General features: G+C 31.3%; 2 protein-coding genes across 2 annotated transcripts; one reads left to right on the top strand and one right to left on the bottom strand.

Annotated features, from left to right (window-relative positions):
• Positions 1-2,015: 2,015 nt before the first annotated feature.
• Positions 2,016-4,710, bottom strand: LOC123678412 (pheromone-processing carboxypeptidase KEX1). The gene is made up of 3 exons (XM_045615428.1): positions 4,286-4,710; positions 3,777-4,096; positions 2,016-2,449 (listed from the first exon to the last, which is right to left on the bottom strand). The coding sequence occupies exons 1-3, from the start codon at positions 4,439-4,441 to the stop codon at positions 2,086-2,088; spliced, it is 840 nt and encodes a 279-aa protein (XP_045471384.1). The 5' UTR covers positions 4,442-4,710; the 3' UTR covers positions 2,016-2,085.
• Positions 4,711-6,547: 1,837 nt separating this feature from the next.
• On the top strand, positions 6,548-12,583 carry LOC123677761 (UPF0430 protein CG31712). The gene is made up of 4 exons (XM_045614454.1): positions 6,548-6,859; positions 7,019-7,379; positions 9,895-9,978; positions 12,175-12,583. The coding sequence occupies exons 1-4, from the start codon at positions 6,699-6,701 to the stop codon at positions 12,337-12,339; spliced, it is 771 nt and encodes a 256-aa protein (XP_045470410.1). The 5' UTR covers positions 6,548-6,698; the 3' UTR covers positions 12,340-12,583.
• The last annotated feature ends 757 nt before the right edge of the window (positions 12,584-13,340 follow it).

Here is a 13,340-nt window from a genome sequence, read left to right on the forward strand (position 1 = left end):
GTGGTCAATTTTCACGCACAGGGTTTTGCACAGGGCCACAGGCGTCTTGGTCTTGATTCATCCGAGCTATATAATACATTCAATCATAACCTGAGAGGACATAATTTAATGCTCCGCAAGCAAAATTTCCAGACAACACAAAGACAGTGTGGGTTGTGGTCCTTATACTGTGGCTAACTATAGTAGTTCACGGCCAAGGACAAATAAGGGAAATAAAAGAACGGGATAAAAACACTTATTCAATCAATTTCCAACCCATTAAAAGAGTTTGAAGATGATATTTAGATCTTATCGATTAAGGGTCGCTGGCCACTTGGGTCGTTGCGGCTCGTTCACAGGTACTTTTTCGCCGGTCTCGGGAACAGATGTGAAAATCTTTACTCTTCTCGTTGTCGGTGCAAGTGTTGCACATATGTTGTAGTTGTAGATTGGACTGAACTCAATTGAATTATTCGCCCTGAAATGCCGATTTTTATGGGCATTCAGGTCGTATTCGATTCTACCGTTAGCAAGGCCTTTCTACAGATCCCTTAGGGGTGTGGTTTAGATAATTCTAAGTTCGTCCACCGAATTCTTCTGTTTTCCATGAATTTCATTCGAAATTCAATCTTCGGACTATATTTTCCAGGAATCGAAAGATTCCCTACAACAGCATATTCTTACCAACCGAGTTTTCCAAGGTTAGAATGCGTTGCAAAATGAAGTAGTGAACTCTCCCGATGTCAATGTGTTTAATAATCGGTTAGATCTTCTCGGAATATATGAAGATTGATTTAGTTAAGTGATATTGTTTTGCTGTTTTTCACGTTTCGGTTGATTATTGAGAATTTTTGTTCATGTTTTTTAATGATATATGCTGAGTCTTTTATAGGTTTTTACCTCGACTCTTTTCTATAAATAAATAAATACAAGGGTGTCTCATCAAAAAATGTAGTAAAAAACTTAATACCTTTGTAACAATCACATTTTATAAAAACCAATAAGTGATGCTTTTCGACAAATCTGCGGCTTAAATACTGCGTTGAAAAATATAGGATGTCCCATTTAAGAAACACCAACTCTCCTCTATATCTCTAGAACGATAATAATTAATTAATTTCTATGATCTAATATCAGTTTCATAGAAATCATAAAAATGACTGAAAAAAATTTTTAGAATTTTTCGAATATCTCGAACAGAAACCAACATATAGCAAAATATTTGAAACGGTCATTTTTCAGAATCGCCCTGTAACTCGAAATCTCATTATTTCGAAAAAAGAGATCGGGGTCCTTGAACATTTTGTCTCTAAGTCTGATAGTTCTCGATATGGTAATAATAATAATAAATTTATTTCACAAAACATTACAAAGAAAATGTACAAGCCGTCAGAAATTCATTAATATTGTACACCGTCCTGTCCAGCAACAGAGCGATAACTTTTTTCTTGAAGGTTTTTCTATTCATTCATTTTGCTATCCAGTGACAGCTTGTTGTAGAGCCTCACACAATCGTAGATGACACCCTGCCTGCTTGCCTCAAGTCAATGGTATGGTATTTGTATCTGGTCTTTTTTCTGAGTTGAATAATCATGATAACTGCCATTTGCAACCAACCATAAAAAGAATACTGAACTCATTTATCATAACTTGAGTTGAGCTTTTTATAAATGATAAAATGTATTGCCAGATATAATTACATTCTGAATTTTTGACTGATAAGAGTTGCATCATAGAGAAAGAACGCCCAAGTTCTCTTTCTTCCAAATTAAATAAGAATTGGAGGAATTTATTTTATTTTGGAAAATGTGACTGGCGTACTATTTTTATCTTAAATGATAATTGTTAGAGCCAATGACCGTATACGCACGCCACTGCAATATCTGAAGACAACTTATTTGCAGTAAATCAACCCCTTTAATGGGTTGTAGAGCTCACCAAATTTCGTTAAAATTTCTCTAGGCCTTTTGAAAATATTGAGTTATTTAAAACACATTACATTTCTCCACAATAAATAAATAAAATCAGATTCAAAATTTAAGGAAACATGGTTAATTTTAATAATAATATCACAATAGTTGTTTCATAGAATGATAAATACATATTTCAATAATCACTATAATAATTATCTTCCTTATCAGCATCGTCTTCACTGTCATCATCATTCTCACTATCAACATTATCTTCACCATCAGTATCTGATAAATCAATATTGTAACTCTTGTACCTTCTTTTCAATTTATCGAATTCATTTTCTGAATCTTCATTCTCATTGAACTCATCAGAAGATGAATTATCATGAATATGACAATTTTCCATGGCTTCAAGGATATCATCTTCATTTATACTTTCTACATCAGATTCATTGGGATAATCATTCGTATAATGGTTTTCCGCATTTGAATCATCACTCTCTGCATCAGAGATGTAAACATCATCAGAAAAAAATAATCCAGTTGTTGGAACAACACTGAAATGAACAAGAGGTAATATAAGAATTATTTAAATTTTAAGTACTTTGAAAGGTTATACAGTCGACTCTCGTTAACTTGAAATCTTCGATAACTCGAATTATTTTCAATCCCCTTGGAATAACCTGTCGTAAGTCGAAAAAAATGCACAACTCTAAATTATTTTACTGTTATATTTTACCATTTTTACCTCTTTAATAATAAATGAAGAGTAGCTGTATGAAATCCCAACCAATTAACCTATCAGGAGAGCTGAATCGACTCCTGTCCACTGCAGATTCCAGGTACTTCCTGACCCGGAAAGCTGAAACTTGTCGAAGGGTCCCTGCCAGGGTAACTGACGAAGCTGTATGGAAAGCAGCTCAAGAATTCTTTCGCTGTAGCTCTACGGAGGAACACAGAGGAACCCATGAATGATTTAAGGAATACAGGAACATCATTAATAGTGAAGTGACAATTGAAGAAAACCAGCACAACATCAATTCACAACACTGAGGAACAAAAGAGCATAGATTTGATACCAGTAAGAGATGATCAACGGCAGTTTATATATACTACAGCCTTCGAAAATGAAGAAGGCCAAAGAGATCTATTGGAGAGATTATCTGCTACCATGAATAGATATGTCATAGAATTCGAGGGTACTGATCCTCTAAAACGACCTATTCTTCCTGTCTAGAAGAATAGGACATCGAAAAAAGTCTCTCGTATTCGGCACATAATGAACAAGGAGATAATTGCAACATTTTTAGAATGACCAGAACCTCAAATCATTGCATCTAATTATCTACTGCGCACCCTCCACAATATCAGCAGTGCTCTGCGTGAAGCAAAACCCTTGCGAACGATGTAGTTTTTGAGGTATACATACTACTAACATTTGATTCTGGCAGAAGCGGTTCCCTGTATGCGGTTGGACATCCTCGGCAGCTCAGTTGGTAGAGCACTGGACTATTGATTCGGGGTTACGGGTTCAAGTTCTGCTGGAGGAGGTACTTTATCCGGAATTGAAAAATTGTCTGCATGCCACGATGTTATTCCTTGTAATTAATTCACATACTTTATAAAAACACTATTGGGAATACGATGGAATTTATAAATCCAAAACAACAAAAAGTATCACATATATACTTTCATTTATTTGGTTCACCTCTATATCTCATTACCTCTGCAATTCGAATTTAATCAAAAGTGACCTGAAAAATTTGGACTATACCTAAGTCAAATCATACGTAACTCAAAGAGAAATCTTGGTCCTGTACTGTTACAAGTTAACAAGAGTCCACTGCACTACTGTCTTTTATAACATATATAAAATGAACTCACCTTATATCATAATCATCTACTGTTTCTAGGAATTTGGCATCTGTATAATAGAGATCATAAACAAACTTTTGATTAGGTGCCCTTTTTTCAATTTCTTCATTCAGTTCAACATCAAATACAGTTATACATTCATCGGGATTATCTTCATTTGAATTAGATCTTAAAAACTTAACAATTTTATATCTTTCATTTTTAGAATGTTCTTGTGTTTCAACACGTAATTTGTTAGTTATATCTACATTACTAGACTTATAGTTCTGTGAGAATTGCTCTTTCAAATTATTTTTTATGCCTGTTGTCTGCTTAGTTATATCCTCATCCTGAAATAGCAATAATAATTAAGAATATTCAACTATTGATTGCAATGTAATTAACTATGGAAAGGAGAAATATTCAGTACAAGTACCCACAAAATATAATTGGAGAAAATCATGTGAGTGAAAAATGGTTATGGATCCATTTTAAAGTTTATGTTAGAACGAAAAGATGAATGGTTCAGTTACACATACCGTGGAACTCCTAGTTGCAGAGAACTTGAAAACAGTTGATATAGATTCCGTAATGGCATCAGGATGTTCAAGTTTTAATTTTTTACTGCAATTCAAAATCAAAGCAGCAGAGGGCGACTCTTCCAAAGGTCGTTTTAAGCGAATTACCGTCTGCATTATAATTTGATATATTTCTAAGGTTTTAAAAATCCACAAGATTTTACAATAAGTATAGAAAAATTATATTAGTGTTCTATTCCCACTATACACTATACCCTATTCAAACAATGTGTAACCAAATAGTATAATATCTAGTAGTAAACACAATTTCCTTAAATATTGCAAGAATTAATATCGTAAATAGATAATCTTGAAAGCTTTGGAGCAGGTAGTTTAACGTTTGAAAGTTTGAGGTTACATCGTGACATGTTATGTCATAGAGAAATAAATTTATTTGTTTGTGTTATGTTAAATGGTTTCAATCACAGAATACAAATATATATTACCGCGTTCGGCAAATCCACACCGGTGCGGAGCGTGCGGTGTAAGGTGCGAACGGTTGATAGACCACGAAGCAAGAGGTGCGTGCGTATTTTGCCGAACGATAACGGAGCTGATATCCAAGAATTTTTGAATGTGTTTTGTGAAAAGAAAAAAACATTGAAATTGTTGGAGACGGTCAGACTAGATCTAATTTGTCTCCTCGTGATATCAAGATGTATTCTACATAATGTGTTCATCTTGAAAGAGTTGAAAGGAGATAATCCTGAGGATACAGTACAGTATCTCATCGAAGAAATCTTTCATATATGTTCAAAGAATACATTATAAAATTGATCATATTCACCGTTGCCATATTGTAGTGCGATAATACCAACTACCCAGTGTTCCCAACGAAGAAATATTTAGTTTACTAGAAAAACTCCACAATATAAAGTTTATAAGTGAAGTTTATGTGTACCTTTTCTGGCTGCTACGCACAGATTACGGATAACAGCTGCTACGCCAGATAGGCTTGTTTGGGACAATATTTCGCAAAAATTTCACCTTTTGGAAATAAAAACATTAGTGAAAGGTGGTTTTATAAATGATTTAACTGTGGCCGAGTGTATAAATGAAGGCTTTGCTCCATTTTTGGAAATAGTCAGTGGAAGAATAATCTCTATGGCTGATATTAATTGTGGATTTATGCACCGTACCTAAGAACTAAGAATTGAACGTTAACAAATCAATGTGGGCGTTTGTGAACGTTTCCTAAGAACTAACACTAGCAAGCCAACTGTTAACTAACAACCACAGTTTTTATTAGGCTCAGATTTTCAACAGATACCCGGAAGATTAAAATCTCCACAGCATACGAGATTTGCGTCAGAATATCGATCAGATATATCTTCCAAATCCTCAAAATATTTTTCATAACAAGAAATGTCGCTATTTGACGGTGAGAATGAAGAAAATGTTGAGGCAGACAATAGTGAAATTAATAATGTTAATACCAATGATGATGAAGTATCAGATAGGAATGTGGGGCACAGAAAAGAATGGATTTGGCCAATTTATTATATGGACAATAGTTGTCTATAAAATATTTCAAATAAAGCCTTTATTATGTATATCTTAGTTTTTCTACCCCTAATATTAATGTCAATAAACAATTCACAGCATAAGTTTTTCTTAAGTTCTTCATATATGTTTCCGTTCCAGTGTAACTATCAAATTTGACTAAAAATCTAATAAATTCTACCTAGATATAAATATAACTGTTAAATAAATTATATGAAACTGATCCCTGTTCTAAGTTTTTAGGTGCAAATATACTTATTGTATTGAACCAAACGTAATCAAGGAAAAATATTTTTTTTTTTTTCAAATCATTTATTTCATACTACAAAACTGGCACAGAGGCTTTTAGCTAATACATTCATAACAAGTGTAAAAAAAACAATATTTATTTATTCATTCAAATTCAACAAAAAATGTAACAATTTATGAAATCTTATTTATTCAATTGTAGGATCTTTCCCGTATTAAACCATGAACCACTTATTGAAACAGTTGGAAATTTCCAACTGTTTCAATAAGTGGTTCATCAATAATATTCTCAGGATTATCTCCTTTCAACTCTTTAAAATCCGAAGAAAATCCGCTAGACTCAAAAAAATCCGCAAATCGGATTAAAACCCGCCGATTGGCAACACTGATTCTAATATTCTGTGTACCACATGGCCAAGCTGCCGGGTCAATAAGAGAAGAAGAAGAATATTCTTAGTTTGGAGGTTGACAAATGACATTTACAGCATTGAATGGTGTATTTGTGACGGAATTGCATATCTATTCTTTTCTGAAAATTAAGAAATTAAGTTGAAGATTAAAAGAAATAAGTTTAAATAATTCTTACATCTCATTAATCAAAAATTTTGAAGAAGATCTAGCCATGGGTAGATCTCGTTCCCGAAGCCGATCTCCAAAAAAACATCATAAAAGCAAACACCATAAGAGGAGTAAATCTAGAGATAGACGGGAAAAAAGATCAGAATCCAGCTGCAAAAGTTTGAAAAGTATTGAAAAAGTCAGGGAAAAATCTTCAAAATCTAGGTAACTTGAATCTAAAACAATTACTAAAATATTGTTACACATGAAAAATTTCAATTAATGTCCAATGAAATTCTTTATACATCATTTTCGCTAGATACTGAATTATTTGAGCACATATCTTTGAAGGTTTTTAATATAACCTTTAACATTCTATTGTAGGAAAAGATCTCATTCTATATCTTCCACATCAAGCAGTGATGCATCTAACGACACAAAGTTTGATAAACATAAGAGGTCCAGAACACATAGAAAAATGGACGAAGTGGAAAGATTAGCAGAGATGGAAAGGCAAAGAAGACAGAGGGAGACCGAGCATCGCCTGATCGAAGAGGAAGCTGCTAAGAGAATTGAGGAAATGGTGAAGAAACGTGTAGAAGAAGAATTAGAGAAAAGAAGAGATGAAATTGAGAGAGAAGTGAATAGACGTGTGGAAGAGGCCAAAAGGATAATGGAAAAACAAATGATGGAAGATTTGGAAAAAAGAAGAGAAAAGCAAATGGAAGAAGAGAGAAGAAGACAGGTAGGAGTCTTTATATATCTTATGTTTATGAAGCAGAACAATCAATTGAGCTTCAGCCGTTGAAACTAATGAAAAACTGGAAGAATTTCATTTTCCAATAGTTTCTTGAATTTTTCAGACAACTTTATATTCTAATATTCCTCTTTTATTGAAACAATCTGTGAATTTTTTAGATATATTTAACCATCACCAATAGGTATTATGAAGAATATAATAACTCATCCAATTTGATTCTTGAAAAAGAAAAAAATTCTGCCTGTCCTTTCTCTCATAGGTTCATAAGTTCTTCTTTTACAACACAAAATTATATGGAATTCCCTACACAAATCAGTGACTACTATGGTATTGGTGCTTGTACAACTTATTTAATTTTTTTCAAGACTAAAATATTATAAAACTAAATAACTGCTGACAAAAAAATTTCTTCCCAAAATTATTTCAAATATATATTGGTACAGTTTTTCTGATAGCTGTAGATCTTCTATTTTTGATGTAAATGTTGTCAAGAATTCAAGAAAATTATTGAGAGTAGATTAAGCAGCACAATTGAAGGCTCATATTTTTTGATGTTTCAATGAAAGATTGATCATTCCATCAATCTTCAGTGCATTGAATCTGTTAACAAATTCAATTTATGTAGAATGTTTATATCATAGCTCGACAAATAACTAAGCAACTTCAACATAATCATTCCTTTAATTGTTATATATTTCAGGGTATCCAAAAATATTTGTATATTGATATTATTATCTACCATAAAAACTTATTAAAATAAAAAAAGATCATAAATTTATTTCACAAAGTAAATGAAATTACATTTGTAGCATATAATATTCTTTTTATCAGCCTGTATTATGGCTATGACCTAGTAAGGGACTCTCATGGTCATTGTGCTATTCAGATGAATTTATTTATTAGCAAAATAATTATAAGATTAACAGAAACCTTCAATTTTTACATAAAATTGAACGACAAATGATCTACATTGAAGTTATTCCTCCTAATTAAATACCATTTGGAGAAATAGTCTATTCTATTTCTTGAACATTCTATCATGTTCTGCAGTGTTCCCTTATAATTATCGTTATTCTGTATCTATCACCTAGGTTTTGTAAAGATAAATCTGGGTAAAACTAGCATTTTTACTAATTCTGGAATTTTTTTAATTATACTTGAAGAATATTGTATAGTTTTTGTATTATATCTCACTTATTAGGCCTGTCATAAAAAACTATTTAATTTGTAACTGGACACATCGATAACAGATATATTCAAAAATCGTCTTCAGTTCTTCAGAAATGGAAGAAAATCTATTGAGATGTCTTTTATTGATATACAGTTATTGCAATTGAAAATTAATTGAAACTTGAAATGTAGTTAAGGCTGTTGATAATTTGTTGTTTTGATATTTGTTTAAATTTTAATATGAGCCTTCATAGTATAAGTAAATATTTTTCTACAGAAGATCTGCTTGCATAAAAAATTTTTGGAAATTGAAATTTTTGTCTGGATATAACAGAATCTTCCAGGATGCTCAATCTTGCTTGATTATATCAATTTTTCATCAAATTACGAATGTTCCCCTTTCTCTAGGACATACGCGTTTATCAAACTGTTTTCTGAGGCCCTACACTGGATTGCGTTTAGAAAAAATGTTACTATTTGTTTTTTTTGTTCGAAGTAAACTAAATGGTTTCCGCTATATTTCGGCAAAACCTTCAACTGAGTTTAATAACTTGAGCTTGAATTGCGATCAATAGTTCAAAGCTTTAACTAAAGCTCAAACTTCTATTAAAAAAATGGTTTCATACCATGCAAATATTTGAATAGTTTGGAATTCTACATTCAGTCTGAATGTTTAAAATATGCCAGTAGAATATAAGATAAAGGGTCAAGCACAACATTCTGTCTGGAGACTGTATCGTTTTATGGGCCGATCAAGTTACCTGGACTTCACTACGGGCCACAGGTATTATATATCTTTATTATATCTATTACCTTTACTGAGATGTTTTCGGGTTTTAATTTTATTACACCAAGCCCCGATTCTAGCAGTGAGTGTGATCAATTGATGGAATCTATAGATTTTCAGTAAAAGAAATAACCCCAATTTTTTAATCATAACTGAAAATTATTTGATTTGAACTCGAAAACAAAAATTTTATGTTTTGATGCTTTGAGATTGTTCAATCCAATTTATAATAGATACTAATATTTAATGCTGGATTAATTGATTAATCAATTTTGGTTATTTCTTTGTTAGCTAAATATTGTATTTGTAATTACTTTCAATAGAAGTATTGGACAATTTGAATTTTTGGAAAAATATGCAAATACAATATTATTTGAATGATCTGTAAGGAATTTAATTGGTCAATTCATTATTTGATCTTAATTAAATTCCTTTTCACAGCAGATAATAGAACTGTTGATGAATGGGATGAAATTGTGTGAGAGCTAGATAGGGCACAAAAAAGGAATGAAAAAATGATTAATTTTTATTTGTATCTTATAGGAAGAAGAAATGCAGAAACAAGCAATGGTAGAAAAAATACTCGAGGAAAATCAAAGAAAGATAGAAGAAGCTCAAAAGAAGTTGGTAAGTTTTGATTTCAAAGTTGTAAAGACTTCTTTGTCAGAGAATATAACATATTTCAATGGTTAAGAGCAGAGAATTATTTTAATCTATTATGCAATAGAGTCAATGCACTATGGTTAATCAGCTGATGAGGGAATAAAATAAAGACTAGACTTTGTGTTATGTATCTCTGAAGTGCATTATATTTGTTAAAAATATATTCTCACATTGAAGAGACATTAAATATTCTTGTAATCCTAAGAATTTGGTTCAGCCAAGCTTTAAAATCAGATAATTGCAAACTTGTGGACCAATATCCCCCAATATTTTTCTATTTTTTTCATAATCGGAGCTTGTCTGCAACAAAAATACTATTTTTGTTGGAAAGCTCATCAGTGTAAGTATCTTTTTAATTTCAATGTTTAGAAAGTATTAGAAAAAATTCTGAATATCATCAAAAGCTCCACACCTGTAAATGACTATTGAAAAAATAATACAAAAGGAATCTTTTAGTCACAAAAAAGACCTTAATTTCATTGTAAGAAATGAATACAGTTGTAAATTCAGCTGATAGTAGTCTAGTGATGAACACAACTGAATACTTCTGAGAAACAAGAACAATATTTTCTAGAACTGTCAAGACTCAAATGATGACTCGAAAACAAGATCACTTATTTGATTTGTGTTCTTTCAGTTCTTTGCAGAATCTCACATAACGAACTGTTTATAAGAGGAACTGAAGGATTTCTTGTTTAGCTCTCACTAATCACAGGCATTGATTTTGGAGTAATTAAATTATTATATCTTATTCCTTTGATATCGATAGGGAATAGTTTACATATGAAGGACAGCTTGCTTAGAGTAGGCAGAAAGATTGTTGGATTGAAATATTCTTTTTCAAGTCAAGTCTTTTTCGTCCCAGAGTTCTTTGTTCGTCATATATAATGTATTGTAAATTATAAATAACAAATGTCTTCTAATCGTCTGTCCATGTGGACATTTTTCAATAATCCATTAATATCAGAAACCAGCCTTGTCTCAATTTTCAAGAATTGAATTCTTTTGAACGCATCACTTTCAAAAACAAATTGTAGCGTCTTCATTCCATTTAAGAAAATTATAATAACTCATTCATTATTACCTTGGAACTGCTGCCATTTACTAAAATTCAAGTTTTTAAACAATCATTGAGAATCAGAGGTCTAATAATATATTAGAACTGTGATTTCTTAGGAAAGGTTTTTTTTCTCATTCAATCCGTGGAATGAACATTTTTCAGGTATTAATTTTTTTTTCTCAAAGCATACTCCATTTAGTTCCAAAAGTGACTTCTCCAAATATCGTATTTAATATTTATTGATATTAATATCACAACAAATAATAATTCAATACAGAATTCGAAAGACGCAAATAATTCTTTAAACATAAATTCTGTATGTTTCCCTATTTCTCATAATAATTTGTAGGTTTTAACTAAAGGTTTGTTCTTACAGTTCAAAAAACCAGTTTTCATTCACCACTCATCCTCTATAGCCTAAAATGCATCGTTCAGTGCAGCAATTCATGCTATTGCGCATGTGTAGTAATTTGATACTTATTTCTTACAGCTGTAAGAATAAACCTATAATCGAATCAACATCTGTACAGTTTCTGCAATCAGAAGAAGAAATTCATTACCAGTCTAGAATCGATCTCAAAGCCATATTACTACTTGTCTTTTTTTGAGATTCAGGCCCCAGATTCTATCTAAAATGGTATTTTTCGTATGTTATGGAATTTGATTTTTTTATCACTATTATACACCTGTTTCATTCTCTTGGCGTGATATCCATTTGAAATTTTTTTAACATGGAACTCTTATGGAGGTGCCTGTTTTCATGTCATTGATTGATCAAATTTTACTTCTATACATATACATATTCTCTAATTAAAATTGAGACCAGTTTTTGAAAAATTATATTTGTTCACAAAGTAGTGGTGTGAGATTTTGTTTAGAGTGGAACGCAAAGTTGTAAAAACAATTATTACATACTATCTATGGGTCAATTCATTAATTGAAATTCGAAATTCTAATGTGGATCCAAAAACGAACAAAGAAATTATTTGAGCCTAACAATAATCATGTTAAGAATTTATAAAAGCAATAAATAATTTTCATTTATTATTTATTGATAAATATAATCTTTGTCTATACTTCTCAGAGTGAAATATTTTTAGGCCGAAGAGAGATTGGCCATGGTTGAGGAACAGAGGAAAATGGATGAAGAGAGACAAAGACTTCGAAAAGAACACGAAAAAAGGATTAAAGAAGAGCAAAAAAAAATCTTGGGTAAAAATAACTCTAGGCCTAAGTTATCATTTTCTTTCAAGCCTACATTATAAAAATGTAAGTGGTACAACAAATTATAATAATATTAAAATTTGCCATCGCAAATTTCAATATTTTAAGTCATGAAAGGCTATTAATTATTTTTTATTGAAATGATGAAGAATAAGAAGTTGTTTCAGGTACAATTTATAATGTAATTATAAAGACTTTTTTGTACAGTTTATATAAATTAGGTATGAGTCTATTGTACAGTTTATGGAATAAGTCAATTGTAATATAAAAACCTACCATTCATAATTTGTTTTCTTTTATGCAATTCTAACCTTTATTCAGATCTTCATTTATTATGCGATTCATTAATATTGATCTATTAAGGCAGAAACATACTACAGTCGAAGCAATGCAACGCTGGCTCGACCTGACCGACGCGATGCCTTGTGTGCATTCATGTAAAGACTTTTAAAGTGTCAGTCGACGCATCAATTTACTTTCGTTAGCACACCTGTTCGCCTCGCGATACAGAGTGAAAATAATGATAAATATGAAATATTTGTATTCAGTTTAAAAAAAATTTCAACAATTCAATTCGAAAATTTTGTCTAAAAGGAAAATGTAATATAACCCATTTTAAACGATCAAATAACTCCTTGGAGGGAGCCTAGATCAGAAAATGTTTCAAATCAAAGTTTCTTAGTTTTCAGGAGTACATTGAAGACTTACATTCAATGTGACTAGAGTTTAATTGCAAGGTCATTTCAAGGTAAAATACATTTTCTCAAATGGGAATATATATTTGCAAACAGATGTATTGGTACATAATTGTGAATTCGAGATTAGGCGTAATTTCAGATAATTTTCTTCAGTATTATTTTCTCTATTTCATTTGAAATGTTCATATTTTTTCACGAAAAATGAGATTCGAGTTATTTCACTGTGATCTTTTGAAATTTGCCGCTCTGTATAATAATACTGATTGAAATGACATAAATAATAATTGATGGGCCATTTTATTCAGAACTAGTTATGATATTGCGAAAGATCTGCCAATTGGGTG

This window comes from Harmonia axyridis, chromosome 4 (assembly GCF_914767665.1).
Source record: "Harmonia axyridis chromosome 4, icHarAxyr1.1, whole genome shotgun sequence".
Classification (NCBI taxonomy): domain Eukaryota; kingdom Metazoa; phylum Arthropoda; class Insecta; order Coleoptera; family Coccinellidae; genus Harmonia; species Harmonia axyridis.

What these genes read in the sequence shown, in the direction of transcription:
- LOC123678412 (XM_045615428.1), bottom strand. Translation starts at nt 4,441, where the DNA reads ATGCAGACGGTAATTCGCTTAAAACGACCTTTGGAAGAGTCGCCCTCT. An exon ending in CTGCAACTAGGAGTTCCACG is followed by an intron (nt 4,097 to 4,285) that starts GTATGTGTAACT and finishes TTGCTATTTCAG; the next exon opens with GATGAGGATATAACTAAGCA. An exon ending in GTAGATGATTATGATATAAG is followed by an intron (nt 2,450 to 3,776) that starts GTGAGTTCATTT and finishes TGTTCATTTCAG; the next exon opens with TGTTGTTCCAACAACTGGAT.
- LOC123677761 (XM_045614454.1), top strand. Translation starts at nt 6,699, where the DNA reads ATGGGTAGATCTCGTTCCCGAAGCCGATCTCCAAAAAAACATCATAAA. An exon ending in GAAAAATCTTCAAAATCTAG is followed by an intron (nt 6,860 to 7,018) that starts GTAACTTGAATC and finishes ATTCTATTGTAG; the next exon opens with GAAAAGATCTCATTCTATAT. An exon ending in AAGAAGAGAGAAGAAGACAG is followed by an intron (nt 7,380 to 9,894) that starts GTAGGAGTCTTT and finishes TGTATCTTATAG; the next exon opens with GAAGAAGAAATGCAGAAACA.